Source organism: Photinus pyralis, unplaced genomic scaffold, assembly GCF_008802855.1.
Source record: "Photinus pyralis isolate 1611_PpyrPB1 unplaced genomic scaffold, Ppyr1.3 Ppyr1.4_LG7, whole genome shotgun sequence".
In the NCBI taxonomy this organism is placed as follows: Eukaryota; Metazoa; Arthropoda; class Insecta; order Coleoptera; family Lampyridae; genus Photinus; species Photinus pyralis.
In genome coordinates, this window is record NW_022170738.1 from 38,014,054 (window position 1) to 38,036,662 (window position 22,609).

Below are 22,609 nucleotides of genomic sequence, written 5' to 3' on the forward strand. Positions count from 1 at the left end.
TAAATGTTGATTCACGATTCCTTACACGCATACAGAGTACGGATATTTATTTTATAAAGGTCGAGTTCTTAATTACACATTGTCGGTACGCTCTTGAATCCCAGTAGTTTAAACAGTGTGCATGGCAAACACTATTCCGGAATGATTTCTAGATCTGGATTGCATTCTCTCCTGATCTGGCAGAACAAATACGTACAGGAGAAAGTCAATAAATTTTTATAAATTCTACACATGCTATTGGATACAATTGCTCGCCATGGAGCTGGGAAAATACTGTGGAAAGAATCTTAAAATTTCAACTGAAACTTATCACTCGATATCTAACAGCACAACCAAAATCTTACCTCAAATACCTAACGTAAGTCACCCTCTTGCGTAGCCCTATATTTGTGTGCTGTAGCTTACGCCAGGTACTTTAGAGGTAATTTGATCGAATCAAAGCCAACTCAATTTTCGCACCAAAAGTTGTTCTACGAGTTAAAGATAGAAGCTAAAGCTAATTGATTTAATTTCAAGAGTTGAAGAGGACAAATTAATATTTTAGAATTTCGCCCACGATAAACCATTATTAGCATGGTTTTGCAAGGCCATGCAGGTTTACGCAGTTCGGGCCAATTAAGTAAGTGAAATTAACAGTAGCTAAATAAATGTGTTGCAGTAAACGTCATTCGATTGGGGCGTTCTTAATTAATTAAAGAATTTTAATTTTCTAGTATTATAGTAAAGACACGCCGTCAAGCAAGAAAAACCATCGATCCCGCATTGGCATAGCAGAATTTAACATAAAGTAAACGCTTATTTTGGTGGTTAACCTAAACTAAGTTTAACCAAAACATAAAATTCTTTGCCTTTGTATCTTTTTGCCTTTGGTGTTTAACCGTATTTAAATCTTTTGCTTTCTGCCTTTTGCTCCTTTCCAAACTACGTGTTCTAAGTACCTATTCCGTAAATTTATTTTGCATTCATACCGTTTAATTTTGCACCGTGAGGCCTTTTGTTAAGGTTCTCTTGCTATTAAAGGTTCCGTTTTAATAATTATACTTTCTTTAGCTGACTACCGAACATTCTGTCGATAATGGTCACAGATACGCAAACATTACAAGTGGCCAAAAAGTTTCCGAACAAATCAGAAAATCAAATTCTTATTTTACAATATACCAGTGGCGCACCGAAAAAAATTCAGGGGTAGAAAATGGAACATGACCTCTGCAAAAACAACAGATTCTCACTACCATTGACATGATCCTTCAGTATAAGTTGTATTTTAAATTTGAGTGAAATATATGATAAACTGCAAGAGATATATAAAAAATCTGGAAATTTGAACACCCTGTAAATCGGTAACGGAACGTTTACGGACTTATTTTATTACTAAAATTATTAATACGATGCAAATTTCATTAAAGTCAAATTGAATCTAATTAATAGCGGCAAAATTTCTTTTTCTGAAGACTCGTTTGAGGTTTTTAGTCAGCCGTCCACGTAATACTAAAATTAGAAGAGATTTATAACAGCCAATAGGTGTAATAAAGTAAGGTTGTGCAACGTGCTAAAAAAAACAATAAATAATTCAAATTAGAAACTCGTAGAGACCAAATCGCCTAAATAAAATCAATAACCAAAACCGGCGGCAAATAAATCTGTCGAAACCCCTACGCGATGGACGAACCATTTGAAATAAAATTAAGTGTAAATTAGTTTAAACTACCGCGTGCGCTTAAGGCGAATGGGCGCAAAAACTTGTAATTATGGCGTTCAATGAGGTTTATTGTGTATGTATGTAGTCGTGCGTGTACATCTATTTAGTTCCAGAGTATGAGTCCAGACGGGCAATTAGCGCTTAGAGGCTGGTTAGTTTAAATTTATTTCATCATCTGCCAATTATGCGCTCTGCGATTTGATCTTGAAACTAAAAATAGAGGCATTAACTCATGAAGAACTTGTCCGTACACAAGCGTTTCGATTTTGATTTATTGGTAAAGCTCGGACACAAAGTGCAGAATCATATTGACTATCAAGATCATACGGCTCGGTACAAAAGCTACAAGAAGATGGTACCGATACGCGCACTGTGTGGTCCCACTTGTCAGTTGTCATACACAACACCGATCAAGATATTTCCATCTAATTGGCGAACGCATATTTTTAACTCCATTAGTTCCGACATCCTCGAATCAAACGTTGGGCCTATACAAAAATAGGGCTTCCTAATAAATTGGAGAGACGACAAACTGTTCCAATTTTTAAACGACTTCCCCTTACTAAAGACCGATATTTATAACTTCAAGGAAGTCCACAGCGTTTTTGTATTGCAAAAGCGAAACGCGATCTTGCATCAATAATTTTATAAGTTTGGGGGTGCCCGTTTACGATTTTATCTGCCCCAAAGATTATTTGAAATAAATGCAACAATGAGTACCTACATAGGATCAGTTTCTGATAGCGAAAGAGGAAACATTAAACAGCAATGCACCATTTTGCAAACGAAATTTGACCTAATGAATATGAGGAAATCCATCAAGTACCCTCCGATAAAATCTGAGGATATTAGAGACACGCACCAAGAAGACGAAATGGTATAAAATGGACATTAATCGGATTTATGGCTCAGTGGTAGAGCATTGGGTTATAAATCCGGAGGTCGGGTGTTCGAACCTGGGTTATGGTGAATTTTTCATCTGTGGCGGAGATGGAAATTACCTTAGGCCAGTTCCGAGCATTCTACCGGCTACTCCGAATTAGGTTTTCCTGCAGTTTTCCTAATTCGTAAGGTAAATACCGGAGTAGTATAGACCAACTTAAGACCTTCTGCAGAGGTACCTCTAAATAGCATTATGCGGGTCACTCTGTAATTGGGCGCATGCCTGTTGAGGGCCCAAAACAAGAGAGGGATAATATAATATATAATAATAATATTCCCTCTATAATACAAAAGCTCGAGCATTTTTTTTTACATTTTCGAGAAACTGGTTCGCTATAAAATGCAAAAGCCTATTAATTGATGACAATCAGTTGTAATAAATATCCATAAATGTGTTTTCAATTTCCAGCCACCTCCTCGTCTCATAAAAACCTATTATTGTTTGTGCTCCGGTGTTTATATACAGTGTGCTCCCGGATTGACTTCACTATACGTGTAATTGATCACTAATTGCTTGGACTGAAAAAATTTTAAGCACATTTTTACTTTTTAAAATCCATGATGGCCGTAAAAATTGAGAAAATCTGTTTTAAACAGAATACTTTGTTTCTGACGACAAATCAAATACTGATCCAATAATCCATACTCTATATAGATGAGTGTTTCAATAGCAAAGGGATACTGGCGTGAAACTCCGTAACTAAAAAAGGATGTGAGGCTGCAGGCTGTTCACGCTGCAAGGACTTATTTAAAATTCAACATCAGTTCTGAAAAGGTCTTTCTAAAATCCGATTTCAAAAACGCATTTAACTCAGTGGAGCGAGATGTTTTACTTTTTGAAGTCAAAGAGAAGACTCCAGCTCTCTTTCCTCTTTTATGGCAATCCTAAAGGATACTCTACTATCGGCGAGGTTTGGCACCATTATCGGTTTCGGGCAAAAATTGGCCGAATTAGTTCAGCACCCTGCGTTTGAGCGTTAGTTGTACTTGTTTCTGTACCTGCGCGTAAACAATAATAAGAATTGTTATTGATAATGAAATTATTAACAATTTGTTGCAAAGCTAGGAAAAACAATAGATGTCATGGTGTAATGAAAATTTCACTAAATTTTAATAGTATGAAATTCGATGACCGTTTCCTTACAATCATTAATTAAAATCATCCGTAGTTTCCAACTCCCCCCCCTCCCCCCGCCGGTGCTACAGATCTCCCCCACAACCATAATTCCCAAACTCGTATTTTTTTTAAAGGAAAGACATTTGAATTTTTCTTTCCTAATAAGTATTTCATATCCATTAAGTTAGCCCCCTTTCCCTAATTTAGTGACCAGTTTCATAATTTCGCACTCTTGCCGTTTGGAACAAACATGGATTTTAATTGGGTGGGACTAGCTTAACAATAAGCTGCCCCCCCCACCCATGCAAAAAAATGCACATAGGTTAATATGTATTTCAAACGCGAAAATCATCTTATAATTTGGTGCTAATTATAGATGCTTTAATTAAAAACAAAATACGTGGAATAATACCTGATTATAATATCAAAAGGTACTTTGTCGTCCTCGGGAATGAACACCCGTCAAGAGTGATGTAGGGTTAAAAAATTAGATGCTCTTTGTTGTACTTTGATAGCACTTAATTACAAAATAAAAGAGCACCAAATTTTTTAACCCTACTTTACTCTTGACGGGTGGTCATCTGCGTTGACGACAGTCCAAAATTTCCTAAAGGGTTAGAGCACTAAATTCGGGACCTGGATACTTTGAGACTTTATTACAGGGATTATTTAAACGCAAAGCAAAGGAGCACATGATTTTTTAACCGTCATTCACTATTGAAGGGTGTTCAATCTTCATCATCGTTGATGACAAAGTCCATATCCTTGTACAATGTCAGTTTAAACTTCAGACTAGTTTAACTAATTTCGGAAACACGATTGGTCAACTTGTGAAAATATTAGCCAATCAAATACTTTAACCCACAAACTATAAAGTGAAGTTTTAAACTGACATTCTACAACTAGGCCTTAGATATTATAATCACGTATTCTTCGACGTATTTTGTTTTTAATTAAAGCACCTAATTACCACAAAACTATAAGATGATTTTCGCGTTTGAAATATTAACCTATGTGCATTTTTTTTGCATGGGGGGCAGCTTAATGTTAAGCTAGCCCCACCTAATTAAAATCCATTTTTGTGCGAAACGGCGGGAGCACTAAATTAGCACCTAATTGGTACTTAATTATGAAAGGGGTTTGAACAAAATATTTGTTGGTGAAGGGCTGGCGTAATGGACATCTCGTATACCCCTGATGCTAAATTCAATTTTTATCTCCTCCCGAAATGTATAGGACGAGGGATGATTACTAATGAATACTAATTTTTTTGGGTAAAAGTATAGAACTGGGCTGTAATGGAAAATTCGTTTCCTTACAATAGTCATTAATTAAAATCATCTCTATACAGGGTGTTTTTTTGGGAGATTTAGTTAAACGTTTCTGGGAAAGTAAAATAGGTAGAGGTTTTTGAAAATTTGTACTTAGGGAGTTACTCGAGGAGTTACTCTGAAGGCCGAATCGATGTAAAATATTTTCAAAATAGCCGCACTTCCGGAAACACCGGAAGAAGATAGTAACTTCGTTATTTTAAATCGAAACCCCTACTTTTTATTACATTTTTGGATTCTACGTAAAATTTCAGTTCTTTTGATGCCCAAATGTCAATATCTACCATTTACCTTGATAATTGAGTACAAATTTTCAAAAACCTACCTATTTTACTTTCCCAGAAACGTTTAACTAAAGTTCCCAAAAAACACCCTGTATTCATAACTTGTAATATACTGGGGAGTGGGGAGTATTTCATACCCCCCGGTGCTACGGATCTCTTCCGAGATCTCTTCGAAAACTAATAACTATGACCCCAGAGAACTCGTAATTTTTAAAGGAAATCTTCCTTTCCCGATGACATAATGAGTATTCCGGACCTCATTTACCCCCGGTGCTACGTTCAATGGTCTATTCCGAAATGTAAAGGATGATTACTAGCAACCGAACATCCTCGCGAACATCAATTAATAAATCTTCCTTCCGGGTTTTGCAGTATATTTCATGATCACGTCAGTTATGAAAATCCGCAGAAATGTATTAAAAATTCAAATTAAAATCGATTAAACCTAGAGAAAATTTAAATACATCTTCAAATATGCAAGTTATAATGTAAATTCCAGGGTGAATTCAAAGAATATCAAAATATGCAAGATATGCACAAATAAATTGGGTTTAATCGCTTCAAAATGTTGCAAATTGGAAATGCAATAAATCTCTTATACGAGTAAAACCAAAAATATATGATATGCATTTTGCATATATTCAAAGCTTTACTAATGAGTATTCCAGACCTCGTATACCCCTGGTGCTACATTCAATCTCTCTTCCTGAAATATATAGGACGAGTAAAAAAAAAGTATAGAACCGGGGAAGGTATGCCAATCAATACCCTCCCGTAACGGAAACTTCGATCTCCCGTGTATTCATAGTTTGTATGGGGGGTATGGAGTACCGATATTACATGATATGAATCTCGGGATGATTTTAATTAATGACTATTGTAAGGGTAATCGAATTTTCCTTTTCTGGGGGGGGGGGGGAGGAGGGTTTTGAATACCCCAGGACCCCCGGTTCTATACTTTTACCCTCGCCTTTCCCTAAAACCTCGCCAAAACCATTAGTGTCCCTTCCATACCCCCCAGAGCTACAAATCTCTCTCAAAGCCATAATCTCAGAGGATTCCTTTCCTAATGAGTATGCCAGACCTCGCCTACCCCTGGTGCTATAAATTCAATGGTCTCTTCCCGAGATGTATAGAACGAAAGATGAGTACTAAGGGTGTAAAAGTATAGAGTCGTGGGGTCTGGGAGGTTTGGAAATACCTTCCAGTAAAGAAAAATCGACGATTGGTATGCCCACCCATAAGAATGAAATCTTCGTATGCTGGGGGTATGGTCACGGGGGGTAGTGGCATATTTATTATACCGAATTAAGTAGACAAATTTTCGCTTGTACACCTTAATATGTAACAAAAAGTAACTTCAGATTTTTAGCATAAGGTGCGTATTCCAATTCATCTCAATTTCCTCGGTTCTCAATACTCGTGCAGAAGCAGGAAATTACTACTAGATTTCAATTTTTAGTGCCCAGGTTAACAGAGGTCACCAAGCATAATCCATTAGCTCCGAGAACGTTTCTACAAAATCATCTGCGAGACATTTCAATTAGGTACACTTTATAAGCGTGATTAATTAATTTATTATTAATCAAGGCCAAATACTGCAGGTCTTAATTTAGAAAGGTTACAGGATTTTATGGGATGACTGGCGTTTTACGGCGCAATTACCTGTTAAATGTATATATATCACGAGACCCGAAACTTAAAATACACTTTAAGATGAAATCTTAAGACGAGTTAATTTTAAAGGTTTTTTAAATTAGGGAGGAAAGTATATTTTTAAGCACCTGTCTCATTACGCGTTGCAGTTACTAATTTCAGTTTTTACCACTCGTCGCTTGTTTGTATAGAGAGGAAAAAAATTACTTATCCGCGTCTGTTTGCTTCACGCGGTCATTAGTGTAATTTTTCCTTGGTAGATAAGAACCCTTTTAATAAAGATTTTTTTTCTCCATTTTTGTCGGCTCCGTCTCCAGATCACGAAAAGAAAAAACGAGCCATTAATAACTGTCGGAGGCTAAATTTTACTTACAAAACTGTATGAAAATAGAACAAGTTCAAAAAGTAATCGTAAACGATTTACAAAAAGCGCATTTCCACATTAACAATCTTTGTACCCTTTTGGTCCGTTCGTCTACGTAGCTACCAATAGAAATCATTCTTATATCCTTGAGAACAGGCGTACCAATTTTCAAAGCCATCCGACGTTTGTTCCCAAAGTTATCGTGCACGCGGACAGACGGGCAAGCAGACAGATAGACAGGCTGACAACAGACAGACAGATAATCAATACAATAGTATATTGAAAGACAAGTGTTACAATGCGAGTGGCGACGCGAAGCGTAGCCACGAGTGTCCGCAAGATAGGAGTATTACAATAAAGCATTGTAACACGCGTTTTTCATACTATTTTTTCTATTTCGGTGCTTTAATTTAATTAAAAAAATCATTATCAGAAACTATAGGGAACATTAGAACTAACATGTTTTATGTTGGGAACACTTTTTATGCCGTTAAGTTTTAGGTTGGCAGCGTAGTAAGACTGACATTTTGAAGTTCAAACATGGAAGTACCCAACGAAGTACCTACTTGTACTAACTAGTAACTGCCAACTTAAGAGGTGAGTTACCAAAAAAAACGACTATAATCACTGTCTTTGTACAACTGTTTTCGGCCGTACAAAATCATCATTGTGACACCGAAATAGAAAAAATTATATCTCGGGGATCGTTAATAAACGGCAAAGTGTAAAATTATGGTACAAAACGCAGAAAAAATTGCTTCCTTGGTGCAAGCCTGGACAGTGGACACCGAGGTGAACACCATCACGAACCAAATAGCGAAAAAAGTAGAAGTAGCGGCCCGACGGACGGACGGACAAAGAGGCCACAATAGCCTGGAAATGCGCTAAAGTCTTTCATTTTCAGGTAGTGGTTGCAGAACAAATACGACAGACGGACGGACGAAGAAACTAGCTCTTTTACTTTTGTTTAAACACTGCATCAATGGGTACTAAAAAAAACGCAATACAAAAAATGCTATTAGTACTAATTACCGAAGGCACCGCAATAAAAGAGCAAGATTCGTTATATGTGACCATATAAGGGATACATTCTTGTACACGCTTACATAAATCCTGTACACAGGATGCAATTCAATTGTTTCAAAAAGCAAGACAGGTGCCCCATATAAATCACAATCCATTCATATCCGTTCCATTCATTTGAAGACAATTTTTTCATCGGCAAATACTGAACTTTGCAAATGATTTATGTAGACAATTTCTTCGCCGAGGCTGCCGAAGACGTTCACCTTTCTCATTGCAATTCAATGGGGGAATTGCTAAGGTTAACAGTACATAGAAAGAGCGCTTCGTAGACGATTCGGAGTCTAGCTACAGATGATATCTTTCCAATCAAGGTAATTTAGAGAAGATGATTTATTTCCCGCTGTTCCACCAATTAATCCGCGTATTTACGACTTCGTGCGACCACAATTTATCGCCAGGTGTCTAATGGAAGTAACTACTAATCCAGATGTCTTCTCGGGATATTAATGGGAAATTATAAGGGTTCGAGTTTTTAAGCCGGTGGGCAGATAGACACGTGGCCTAGATTTTAGCATAACGCTCGCCGTGAGTCAGAAAGTGCGTGGAAAGCGGTGTCGAAGGGTCGCTGAACCTCTGCAGTAATACAGATTTTGCTCGCAGACAGCGTGACGCCCCGTTCGTTGAATGAATCGACATAATAAAATTAAATTAATTAAAGAAAGGTTTTGCTTTTATGGATAATAAATGGTTTATTGCTAGCATATATTAATCTTCTATTCAAAGATTGGGACATTTACGTAATTACATTTGGTAACGGCGCCGCCATGGATGCTAGAATGATGAATTGTACTGTTGGTGCGGATCAAATTCGGGGGTAATTGTGAGGAAACGAAAATAATGTCAGTAAGATCATAACTCTTCTCATTACCTGTCACATTTCAGAAGCTCCAAAGCTCCCTCACAAGGAAACTTTAATATTGCTACCTGACTTAAAAAATTCGTTCTTCTCGCCGTTTGAACATCCAGGATTTTGTTCTATTTACAAACTCAACAAAATTACCGTAAATTTACCACAAAATGCCTAAAAATGTAAATCAGGCGCATTCTCCCCACCCCTGTCTTCTGTGGTCAAGGCAGCATATCTTAGGAATCTCTCATGGGAAATTGGAAAGAGGTCTAACAACTAACTAAATTTATATTCATACTTATCAAAAAGATTACCTAATAATTTGCTGTTTTTTTGCCATTAATTAGTAGAAAAAAGTTGTCTAAAATAAACTCCGTTAATTGCATAGATTTAGACCTCGATTTAGACCGACAGAGTAGGTAATTGATACGCTTCGATTTTTGTTATTTTAATTGTATTTTTTTGTTAAAAAGTGTAAGATTTGATTAACATAAGAAAAAAATTGTAAAATTGTAAACAAATTTTGAGAGATTTTGAGAGAACACGTGTAAAGCGTTCTATGCTCGGTTCTATGTTTTCCGAAGAAAAAAAATTACAAAACGAATGGATAATGCTTTTTTTACTCGTTTTTTGATTTCCGTCTACCAACCACGCTTTTGGACATACTTAATTGTTACACCCTGTACAGGCGAGGGAAACATCTCTGTAGAACTTTGGTGTACACTACTACAATTTTCTAAAATTACTCCTAGAATTTTTAGTACGATATTTTAAATGTTGTTTAGAATTTTCTAGAATTTTTTCCGAGCGTACATGCACACTCAATTATTATTTTACACAGTTTTTAAAATCTTCTACAATTTGTTTAAAAGTTTTAGAATTTATTTTAGAATTTTAGTGTACACCTCCGTGTAAACAAAATTTGAAGTGGTTTATCCTCGGGTTTATCCCTAGTGTACAGGTACTCAACTATATCGTCTAAGCATATGTGTACCAAATTTAGTTCCAATAGTTTCAGCCGTTTAGTCAGAATTGAGAGTACAGTCAGACAGCCCAACATCATCGAGATTTTGTTTGATTCGGATTCCTGGTGCTTCAAAACGTATCATGTTACATTTTTCGATTTCGTACCCAGAATTCAATAAAATTGATAGTTATATTGTAGCTTTGTGTGCAAATAGTTTTTAAATGTATTCGTTTTATTATTTCTAGCTAAAAGCTTATTAGGAATGAATTTTCCAAATCATGAGGTACCATTCGGAATTAAAAAATTCTAACCATGTAGAGTATAAGAGTATTATATAAGTCCAGGCATAATAAGAAAACTATGAAGGATTTCTACCTCGATTTCTACTTTCCGCACTAGCAATACAAGAAACATTTTCTCGTGGGTGGTGGGTGTTTTGAGTTTCCGAGTAATAAAAAAAATTAAGAGAGTACCAGGTATTATTGTTATTTATTTTATAAATTAGCGAAAATGTGGCTTGCTTTTTGATAAAATTACAGCTCTACCTTTACACAGGTAAATTTTGAGTTCCGGACAGCCCTTCCTGAATGCCAATGAAATTTTGGTTAGCGTGGTAACCGAGGTGGTAACCTTATAATAACAAAATTAATAGGTTTTTGTTTAAATTCAGATTGCCACAGGAATTTTTTTTATGATTACAGGTCCAGAGTTCCTTAAGGGTTGTGAAAGTTTCTTTAATAAGGTTTCAATTGGAGACTTATGGGGATTATCAAACACGTCTCCAGGACGTGAAATTCTGACTAGAGTGCAGTTCTAAAATTTTTTGTAAAGGAAATTGAGACCGAATCTAGACTTTTTCGTATTTTAAGTACCTACCAAATTCTTGACCGTTTTTGGTAAAATTTGTTGGTTATGATGAGAGCTCTTAGTAGCCTCTCAACAGTTCTGGAAGTTTCTCTAAGAACGTTTTAGCTGGCGATTTATAATATAAACAGATTTCGAAAAAGATGGAGGATTTTCTATTTTCTAATTTTACAAAAGAACTAGTTGAAATGGACAGTCAATTTACACTTCCCACGGCCGGTTGCAGGAAAGCGAATTATAATCAAAATCCTACATTTTTTGGCAAATCCTCGGGCAAATCTGAGTTTAAACAAGAATTTTGACATTTGATTAGCTGCATACTGCAGTATAAACCCAATCAAATGTCTTAATACCGGATTAAACAATAATCCTGGATTATTTTTTTTTTGTGCAACTGGCCGCCAATTTTTTAAAAGACAATTCGTTTAGCCAAAAGTACTTCTATTCAATTTTTAAGAGAGCGTTAATTATCAAAAATGAATGCGGTTTGTAAGATTGTGTTTAATCAAACACAGTCAGAAAATAAAGTTATAATTTTATTACCCTTTAGTTATCAAGCGAAACGAGTGCTATCTTACTGATTCTCCGATAGCTTTCAGGATGTCTGAAAGGTAGGTATACATTCGATTGCCTTCTTTTATGGAGTGAATTTAGTCTTGTTGAAATTACGAAAGGAAGAATATAGTGCGACCAGTCAATTTGCGAGTCAATTTGTCTACGGGAAGTGCAAAAACTCTCCTTATATACGTGTATGTAAGCCGAGATGTACCTAAGCGTTTTAAGTGAATGTGAATCTCTGTGTACAAGCACCGAGTATTTTAATCTGTGGTACAAGTATGGAAAGTTACAATTAGAAATGGGAAACGGGAGAAAATATTGGTTAACCGCAAGAGCAAACAACTAAGGAAATGTCGAGGGAAATGTATAGAGGTTAAGAAGCCCTCGGATTTTACCAACGATATACACCCAGGCACGAGGGGTGGGAACGCGTTATTTGTAATCTCGTAAGAAATTATTTGTAAAATATTTGTAATTCAGATCCATTTTCTAACGTCGTTGACGATTATCACTAGTTAAGTATACAGCAGGGTGGCGAATTTTTTAAAAAAACGCACGCCTTGATTTTCCGTTTCATAAGGGCATAGTTTAGAAATTCAATCGATACAACCCCAAAACTCCTTGTATCTACCCTGCAAGTTCGGAAAATTACAATCCGCCATGTTTTTTTTGAAAAAATGCGCAATATTTGTTTCGATTTATACGGTTCTTTCATCAGGCACGAGATCAGGCATAATGAAAATTGAAAGGAAAAGCCTCGTCAATTTTTTTCTCTGAAAAACAGAAAATACAGAAAACTCTTACTTATCCTATTTTATTTAAGTAGTTGGTTTAAGCTACGACGAAAGTGAAATTTGGAGTGCTCATTTATCAGATCATGGGTTTTCTGGAGGGTTTTCTTTAAGAATATTAACGGAATATTATGATTTTCAAGTTTTAGATATTAAGTTGAATAATTTTAGGTGAGATACTTTAAAAAATGACATTTGGCGAAGGTCAATCACAAACTCGATCACAAATTTCCTTTTTCCAATAAAGAACCTAAAAAAATTATCTGAAAGTGGAAGAGGTCTTAGCCGCCCCGACGTGATTTAGTTTCTCTGAACAAAAATTCGAAAATTCGAAAAATTAAATTTGAGAAAGGATGTGTTACATAAGAAAATAAATACTATTCAAGTACTTTCCAATTCTTCAATTAAATATGGGGTGTTCCCTTAAAAAAAATTAGTTTGATACTGGTGTCCAGAAATATTTTAGACACATGGCGACAGTAATTGTACATTTTTTTCGATATCTTTTTTGTTAAGGAATCCGTGGGGTCTTAAATGTTACACCCTGTACTCTACTGATGACAATGTTTAACCTCCTTTCTCCCCTTATTTTACAAGATGGAGTAAAATTGAGAAAAATGCAGCGGAGCATTTAGTATCTGTATCTCGATCTGTATAATTTCCTTGTTTTGAAGATTTTCTATACAGCGTGGAATTTTTGTTCCGAAATCTTGGAAATATTTACTTAAAAAAGGTTTTTATGATATCGAAAGTTATCAAAAGTTAGCTAACAATCTCGCTAACAATATATAATATATTTAAATTTGTGGTCTGTGGCATCGTCAGTGGCTTATTTCTACATGCTCAAGGGGGTATATTGTTTTTAATGATTATTAAAAAGTACAGTTTTTTGGATATAGCAGCACAAAAGGAAGAATATGTAATAGAAACCAGGTGTCAAATTCTTGACAGAATAGCTTCCTAGCTGAAACCAAAAATTGCCAACATATTCGTTTAAATTGCTTCATAAACAAGATCGTTGCGTTTTGCACATATGCAACACAATTTTTTGACTTTGACAATTTTTTTCTCCGTTTTTTGATAATATAACCCGGCCCAATTTTTTGTAGGTTGTACACAGGAAAATAAGGTCTTCCAAATAATAGAATAAAAATTTTAGGTTGCTATTTGAAAAAAAAAGTTCGATGCCGTTACGGCGCTCCAAAATTTTTTTTTCAAAAATCCGGCCCGTTATTTTTCTGTTCGGTATGCCTAAAACATATATACAAAATTTCAACAAAATCCGTCGAGCCGTTTTCTCAGAAAATTGCCAACAAACGTACGTACGTACATACAGACGGAAAAAAATTTTATTCTTTAAAAGTTGCTTAAAATGGTCTAAAACGTCGACATTTGATGAAATTTTGAAATGTTCAAAAAATGGCTATCGCAATAGCTACCTAGCACATGCTAGGAAGCTAAAAAGTGGGTACTACTCGGGGTACTATTAAAAAATGTGCCCCCTTGCCTATGTAAAAGTGCGCCACTGGCCACAAATTTAGAGTACTTTTATAATTTTGGATTCCATAAAAAATGTTCTTGCAATACCCCCCATCTCCATCTAAAAGAAGGAAAAGGAACGTTGAATCTGTCTTTTTGTCCTGGAGGTACCCCTTGATTCTAAGTCCTTCTCCAAAATCTTTAACACTTTTAGCATTTAGAAGGGGACCATCCACACAAACCCCAGGGCAAGAAAATATGATCTTGTGTAAGACCTATAGCCGAGCCTATAGCACTAAGTAACTTGAGTGCAGTTGAAAGTCGAAAGACAAATGAGGTGCCGGGAAAAGCTCATTCTTTGGATTGCGATAAAGCTCGCGATGTGCTGGTAACCCAAAAATATACAAAATTAATATACTTATTTTCTATGTCACACTTCCTGTCTGTTCTGTGAACCTAGACTTAGAGAGTTCAATGGAATAATATTGCATAGTTGCATACAGGAAGGTGGCATGGATTATTGCTCGGATTATTGCTTATGGTTAGTTAGTAGCTACAAGTGGAAGACTAAGGTCGAACCTGTTGATACCATCAAAATGTAGCTGTATTATTATCTCGATTATTATATTTAAATATAGCACTTAAATAAAACCCAAGATAAATCCGAGGATAAATCATAAAGTATTTGAACTTAACTAAAATCATGCATATGCACATTTTTGCATATTTATTGCTGACAAGAAATATGCAAAACCTATTGCTGGATAAATCCTATTTACTTAGAGGTGTTTGGACACAAAGTATACAAAAGTTGTGATCGAGGTTGTGATTGATATTGAATCTGCACACATCATCCCCTAGTCCCTTAATCAATAGAATTTAGCCAATAGGCTCTATTTCTTTAGAAATAATCTCGGAAATAAGTTTCAAACTGGAGGTTTTTCTTAAATGATTCATCCCTCAAATATCGCCTATAACATTTATAATCTTGATTTTATTAGAAGTCATTTTTAAAGATCCAAATTAGCGGGTTTTATCCAACCCTGAATTGCAGGCAAATTGAACGTAGTCGAGGTATGTGCTTCTAGTTCAAATACAGAAAACACGGATACAACATTTATCTAAAAGCGTCTTCCATCTGATTATTTATCAATTGGCATTTCATAATCTGTTTAATTAGCGCTGGCCATAAATAGTGAACAACTGATTAACCGGTTATTCGATTTTGATTAGTCGGTTAATCGCAAACTCGACCGTATTTAACCGAGTACCGGTAACAGCTCAGGTAAACGAGTTAGTAGTACATCACACCAATCGATTAATTGCGACTATAAGATGGATCAATAACGAACAGTGAATATCGGGTTAACCGGTTATTCGATTTTGATTAATCGGGTAACCTCGAAGTCGACCTATCATTAATCGCTAGTAGGTGATTAACCTCGTGAGTAACCCCGATGCATGATCATCGGTCAGTAGAAGCGAATAACCGGCATAGTCCCCGATAATCACGAATAACCGAATAACCCACTGATTAATGGAACTAAAATTTATTGATTATCGCCGGGTAGTCCTGCGAGTTGTATAACTTCACATTCTGGCCAGCCTAACCCTAAATTGAGGAAATGTAGGTAATGCCCTATGTAGAACAGACATAATTTACAGTTTGCAGCATTGGTTAATTATTCCTGGTTATTGTCAATTTAGGTATAGGTATATCAGAATTAAGTACCGATGGTAATCCATAGGCGTCCACGAAAATCATAATTACCATTAAGTACATGACATGGCTTTCGTAGACCCCTATGGATATGCCAGATCTAGTTATTTGTAGCAGAGTTGATTTAGACAGAAGAGGATGGCCAAATTAATTACTATTTCAACTTTCCAAAGAAATATGTTGGACAATCTACCAAGACTAATGAATTGGGGAGCAATAAATAATAAAACGAATCCAAACGGCTGTACTAAACGATTAGAATCGTATAAAAGTGGACAATGTCGACTTTTAGCATTGGAATTAGATCGAAATGAAATAGACAAAAATCAGTGTCTTAGTGGGTACATTCCTGCTACAAAATCGAGATGAAAATAGAGTGAGGTAACTCTGCAGTCTCGGAGAATTGTCGGTTATTGACTTTTAAAACTACCGTGTGTGTGAGTGTACTTAGCAGGATTGAATTGCACAATTTTTACCCACGCACCATTTTCTTATGTAACCCAATAGGGCACTCCGCGCTCTGCGACGGGGAAGGTTCGAATTTGAATGAATTCTTATATGACCCAAATTTGATCGAATTCACGAAGTGCCGCCTATGAGACGAAAATGAAACAGCTGAGAATCTGCGTAGGCCACGAGGTGATACAACAGCTTGTTTGGATCAATATTAAGCGAAATCGGCTTTTCTGCTACGAATTACCTTTTAGGCTTCCAACGTCGCTTCAGCACCCCCAACATCGAGAAAATTGCTAGCCACAAATGACACAATCAGATTTGTTTATCAATAAACTGCACTCACAAAATAATACCAACTTCTTTTATTAAATTAGCACGAATTTGTTAATTATTAGATACATTATTTCCACCTAAATTGGTCCTTCAAGTTTAAAGCGAGGAAGCGCGAACGACACATAATACGTGTGTACAGTACGTTTACTTCTTAATGCGAAGAGCAGCTGAGCTTCACAGAACCCAAAATAAACAAGCCACTACTGGGATGTCACGTGACTTCGAACTAGAACGTCATAGGTAATATGGTCCCACCAGCGCGCATGCATCTCGTCCACTTCCACTTGACTACCTGTAAATGCAGTGGCGTGCTACGAACTCGAAACACACATTTCTCATTACTGAAGCTTGGTCTTTTCTACAAAGAAGAACTAATTATTCGTCTTAGTGTGCTTCGATTACATTCTAAGCCACTGTTTGTGTGCGTAAAGTAATCGATTGCTCAAATACAATGATTTTCTGCCAACTAACAGAAGACAGAAACGTCGTTTCGTTATTAGATGCTACGAAGGTAGTGCCTACAATTCTAGGCCTCAGAGCCAGCCACAGGACACTTCAAGTCTGATTAGCCTTGGAAGAACAAAACATGAACTTTATGCCAATAAGTTTTCTTACAATTGTCACTAAGGAGCTGTTTCCTTACTCGAGAGGGTGTTACTCCTCAAGACATTAAAGATCGGTTGGATAAGGTGTATCATGAAAATTCGCCGTCTTATTCTGTTACGGTGGATGTGATGAACGACGAAAACATCGTCCTTGTTCAGAATCGACGTAAAAGAGAAAGACTTTCTGACACACCTTTTCGCCGAATCATCCAGGATCATTTGGGAACGTGTTAAAGATGATATTGTGGGATTATGAAGGCATTCTTCTTATTGACTAAAAAAAACGCATACTATTTTGATGCAATATTTCATTATACAGTGTCTTAATCACATATGCCTTGGTGACTGTGTGCCAACTTACAAAACAATTGCGACATTAATAATTTTATTATCTGTCAGTTTGTGTCATCGCGCTTTGGATTTATGCATCGAAATGATTATACAATCGAATCAGAACTGTTATAAAATTCCTCAAAGCAAGGAAAACCTCCAAAAATTGTTCTTAACCAAATGTTCGTTGTATACAGGGATGATTGCCCTTATAAGTCAACTATTTGCGAGTGGTCAAAATCGTTTAGGCATACTCAAGAATCACTGGATGATGATCGCCGTTGGTACTGCATGATGCAAGACAATTAGCAGCTTCACTAGGAGTTTTGAAATGAAAATGAAACCTGGGTTCATCATTATGATCCTGAATCGAAACAGGAGTCGATGTAGTGGCATGTTAAGGGCTCCAAACTCCTCCAAGAAGTTTTAAAGTCGCCCCTTCCGCAGGAAAAATAATGACAAGCATTTTTTGGGAGTCTTATTGAATTTTGCTGATTGATTATATGAATTATAGTAGCACGGTAGTGGGAGACTATTATGTAAACCGGATGCATCACTTTAGATGTGTTATTAAAGTGAAGAGACGCGGAAAACTAACGCAAGATGTCTCCACGGCAATGAACCAGTACGCAAGTCCAGACTTTCAAAAGCCACCCTTGGAGTGTAACGCGCCACCTGTTGCTTGCTAATTTTTTCGCGTAGCGAGAGGTGTAGCGCGCTACTTCAAAAAAGTAGTGATATTTAGCTGTATCATGTTACAATTTTTGTAGTTGTAGCGCGAAAAGTAGCACAATTAACGTCGTTACTTTTAATTTTTAAATGATGGTCAAAATTACGTCGTGACTGAACGCGAATATGGCAATGGAAAATGCATGTACAGGCCATCTAGGTAAATAAATAAAATATTTGTTTACTCGTATTTCGTAATTTCTAGTATAATAAGAAATAACAAAACAAGATGTAGCGCGAAATTAGCGCGCTACATTTTGTGTGGCAATGAGCTACATTTAAAAGAAAGTATCGAAAAAGTAGCAAAGTTTTTTTTTGAGACAAATAGCGGTAGCTGTAGTATGCTACTATTTACAAGTAGCGAGTCCAAGGCTGTCAAAGTGGCATAGCTGATTCATTTTGTTTCGAAGAAATTGAACGTCGGCCTTATAGTCCCTGGCACCCAGTAACTATTTTTTGTTCCCGAATCTTAAAAAAAACACGAAGAGGGACCAAATTTAGGGACAATGGCGAACTTATAGCAGCTGTTGAGGGCCATTTTACGGAAAAACCAAATGAATATTTTTATACTATATTAAGGTTGTTAATGAAAAATAAAATTTTGTTGTTGCTGTATATTCTTTTGTTTGTATGCTTAGTCCGGGGATATAACGAGTATACGAAGAATCGCATACTATTTTCAGAAGGGGAATGCCATTCAGGTCGCATTCGGAAACCAGACTTTTAATCCGGCCCATATTCAATAGCACTGATCCTTCAACTGATAGAAATCGATCGGCGAAGGTTTAACATCTCTATTCGTTCTCGAGTTAGACGAGGAACAGATAGACAGACGGACAAAACCATCACATAGGGAAAAATTTTTTTCTTTCGAAACGTTCCCCTAAAAACGACCCCACGTATTATGCCGACACTCCAACACAAATTATGGCAGAATATTCAGAAGGAAAGACGTGGAAATTTGCTGCGTGACAATGCAGCTGTAGTTGCGCAGGTCGTACCTCGGGGTTTTGAATAAATCTACTCACCCCCCCCCCCTATAAAAAAACCTGTAGGTAGATTTCTTCCACAGAACCACCATTAAAGCCTTAAAAACCCTTAACAGTGTATTATCCCACGCCTTAATTAAAAAATGGGCTATACGAAATTATTCACGAACTCAAAATCGGCTACAGAACAACAATTAACAGTTTTATTTTTATTATTAGTTTTCAGCCAAAACCTTAGACAAGAGCTGTGAATTGTATGCACGAAAACATGGTAAAATATTGCTCATATGTATCTAGAAAATTAGTGCAAAATATGCAAACAGTTTTGATGTATATGCAAAATTGTATATCTCGCATAATTTCCAAGAAAAAAGGAATCACGATAGACACTAGCGTTAGTATGTTTCTCTAAGTCTCAAGAAATGATTGCCTCCTGTCGCTACGAAATAATTTATAAGGACTAAGCAGAAACATTTCTCTCTACATCAACAGAACTAAGTGATAGGTGCATTAGAAAGGGCCGACAAAATATTGGGACCAATTTCCAAACCTTCCACATTATCACCCATCAACGCCGTAGAGAAAAAGGAAATAGTTTGAAAATGAAGAAATTAAACCACAATTAAATCAATAAATCTTCCTTCTGGCTATGTTTCATGATCATGTCCGTTAGAAAATCCGCAAGAATGTGTTAAAAATTCAAATTAAAATCGATTAAATCTAGCAAAAATTTAACTATACATTTTAAAATACGCAAAATATGCAGATTTATAATGTAAATGCAAAGAAATAAATTGGGTTTAATCGCTTCAAAATATTGCAAATCGAAAATGCACAAAATCCATACGAGTACAACCAAAATTTTGCATATATTCGCAGCTTTACTTATTACCATTAGCCATTTTCCAAAACTTGAGATACTATCTGGAACTCAAAGCCAAAAATTGTAACCAGAAACAATCCCTAATATTCCTTGAGCATTTAGAGCTCCGATATCCATCTCCTAATAAAATTATTCTTCGATTAAACAGTGCGGCAGCTCCCTCATGTGACGTGTGCAGTTGTATGCCCCCTGAGTTTTTGAGAGGATTCTTATTAAACACCTATAGGAGCTTAAAAAAATCGGCCACGTTGTCCAGATCAGGGTCATTTGATCGCCATAATTAAAAATGGCCGCCACGTTGCTAATTTTTGTTTTGTTTAAGTATATCTTCCCACACAATAGCTCGATTTAAATTTTTTAAAGAAAGTTTTACTGATTTTTTGAAGGCAAACAACATGAAAATGTATTATCTTCTTTAAATTACAAATCCTATAGGTGTTTAACAAATCCCCGCAACAAAACTGTAGTCGAAACACCGACCCTCCACAAGAAGGCCCGAACAGCTATCGGAACTCAAAAGTTGTACCAAAAAATGGCGTTAAGTGTTCCGTTGGTCTTGAAATACGAAAAGGCCGGAATCAGGTGTACCCCATAAGTTTATTACGGAAAGAAAACTATAATCTGGAATTGGATTGTCAAAAAGTCCTTTAGTACATTCCCAAAAATATAGAAGGGTACTTAGTCGAGGAAATGAAGGTTTTGCCCTGGCAATTTTTTCAAAATGAATCGATTAACTTTTGACAGTAGGTAGGGAATAGCCTAAGGATCAAAATCTATATCATGCCAAAGGGCGCTTTCTCCCTGGGGGTGGTTACCACCCCACCTCAGGGGTGGTAATTTTTTATTGTAATTTTTATACAGAAATAGATAGAAGAATTAATCTTAAGCAAAAAGTGTTCTATACAGTTTTTTGGGAAGTTAAATACTTCTCCAGTTATTCGCGACCGAAAGTAGGTATGAGTTTTTCATAGAAAAGATCAATGTTTTTAATTGGTTATTTGCGAAAAACTCGAAAAGTATGCATTTTATAAAAAAACCGTAGAGAACAAAATCGTAGCTTTTATAAAAACAAAGAAAATGGTTTTTTAAATAATTGATGTATGACCAATACGAACCCAGTTTTGGCTTGTTAAAGATTACCTCTTGTTCGTCAAACGCTAAATTAGAGAATTTCACAGTCAAATAAGTGCAAAACTATGCATTTTTGGAGAAAAACTTGTGGAATATTCTTTATAGTGTTTAAAAAAACCTTTCTTCTTTTTTTAAAAACAAACTTTAGCATAAAAGTTAAGTGAGTTATGATGAAAATAAGGTAGATCGGTACTTTTTGAGCGAAAAAATTAGCGCCAGCAACCCCCTAATTACCACCCTCATTAAAATTAGTCCTCCTTTTCCAGTTTTCTCTAATTACGTATTATTAACACATTCTAGAAGTGCGACCAGTTTAGAAGACATAATTTTCAAATAATTAAAGTTAAAAGTGAAAAACGAATTTTTGCAATTTTGTAAATAACGCCAGAAAATTTTCGAAAGTGACATTTTTCTGTTTTTCGGTCATAAACTTCGTTATTTGTACAGTTAGAAAAAACTGTAATTGGGAAACTAAATCTACATAAAATTCTGCAATTCTTTGCGACTTTGTATCTCTTGCAGTTCACGAGCTCCCCATCGAAAAAAACTCACCTTGTATATAGATTTGCTGCCAACCAGTCACCCACCCAGCAGGTCAATGTGAGATTAAAAGCTACCTTTTTACAAATAAATTTGCAAAAAGCGTTAAAAATGAAGAAAGTTTTTTTATATTCCAGTGCTACAGGAAATTTTGAGACGTTTCTTGGTCAAAATTTTCAGTTATAATCACAATTCCAACGCTCCTCAAGAGGTTTGAATTGGAGACGTATAATAAGAAAAATATGGGGATTTTTACTTTTGCCACTTAGAAACTCAAAGAGTTTTTCTTGTAAAAAGTTAAAATTTTGACTAAAATATCTCATAATAAACAAATCACGACACCTTTTCGTATTCTAAGTGCCAACGGAACATTGTGGGCCGTTTTGGTAGGCTCTCAACAGTTCTGGAAATTTCACTAGGAAGGATTTGGATGGTGTTTTATAATTTAAAAAGTTGGAGGACACTAAGAAATACAAAACAGATTTTTGTTCAGTAACGAAGCTTTTCGGTGAACCTTATAATTAATTTAAGAGGCGTGTTTCAAATGCTTAAGGAATATTCTGCTTCTGGTTAGAATTTTTGAAAAATACGAATTTTTAACGTAAATTGTACGTGCTAATATTGGAATGTATCTTCACTTATGTGCAAAATTAAATTTTTTGTTGCTACTGAATTAAAACTTTGACCACAAGGCAGTGTTTTGCCGTTTTTTCGGCGAAATTGGTAAATCAATGTTTAAATCAGTTTATGGGTACCTACAAGTAAGTGATGAATAATAATAAGTTTACATAAATAAATCACGTAATTAAATTTATGTTACAATATTAACTCCCCAACGTTAGGAAATGCAGTACAAAAATGGGGAAAAAACTTTAGTTCTGAAGATAATTATTAATTATAAATTAATT

General features: G+C 35.8%; 1 protein-coding gene across 4 annotated transcripts in view; it reads right to left on the reverse strand.

Moving 5' to 3' along the window:
* The window catches only part of LOC116177237 (dentin sialophosphoprotein), a 234,778-nt gene extending 218,093 nt beyond the window's left edge, over positions 1-16,685 (reverse strand). For 3 of the 4 annotated variants that reach the window (XM_031496152.1, XM_031496151.1, XM_031496150.1), the window contains exon 1: positions 16,406-16,684. In XM_031496152.1, coding sequence (XP_031352012.1) covers positions 16,406-16,443 — 38 coding nt within the window. In that variant the 5' untranslated portion in view covers positions 16,444-16,684. Of the gene's footprint in view, positions 1-16,405 lie in introns of all 4 variants that reach the window. The other variant, XM_031496154.1, reaches the window with a different exon arrangement.
* Positions 16,686-22,609: the final 5,924 nt, after the last annotated feature.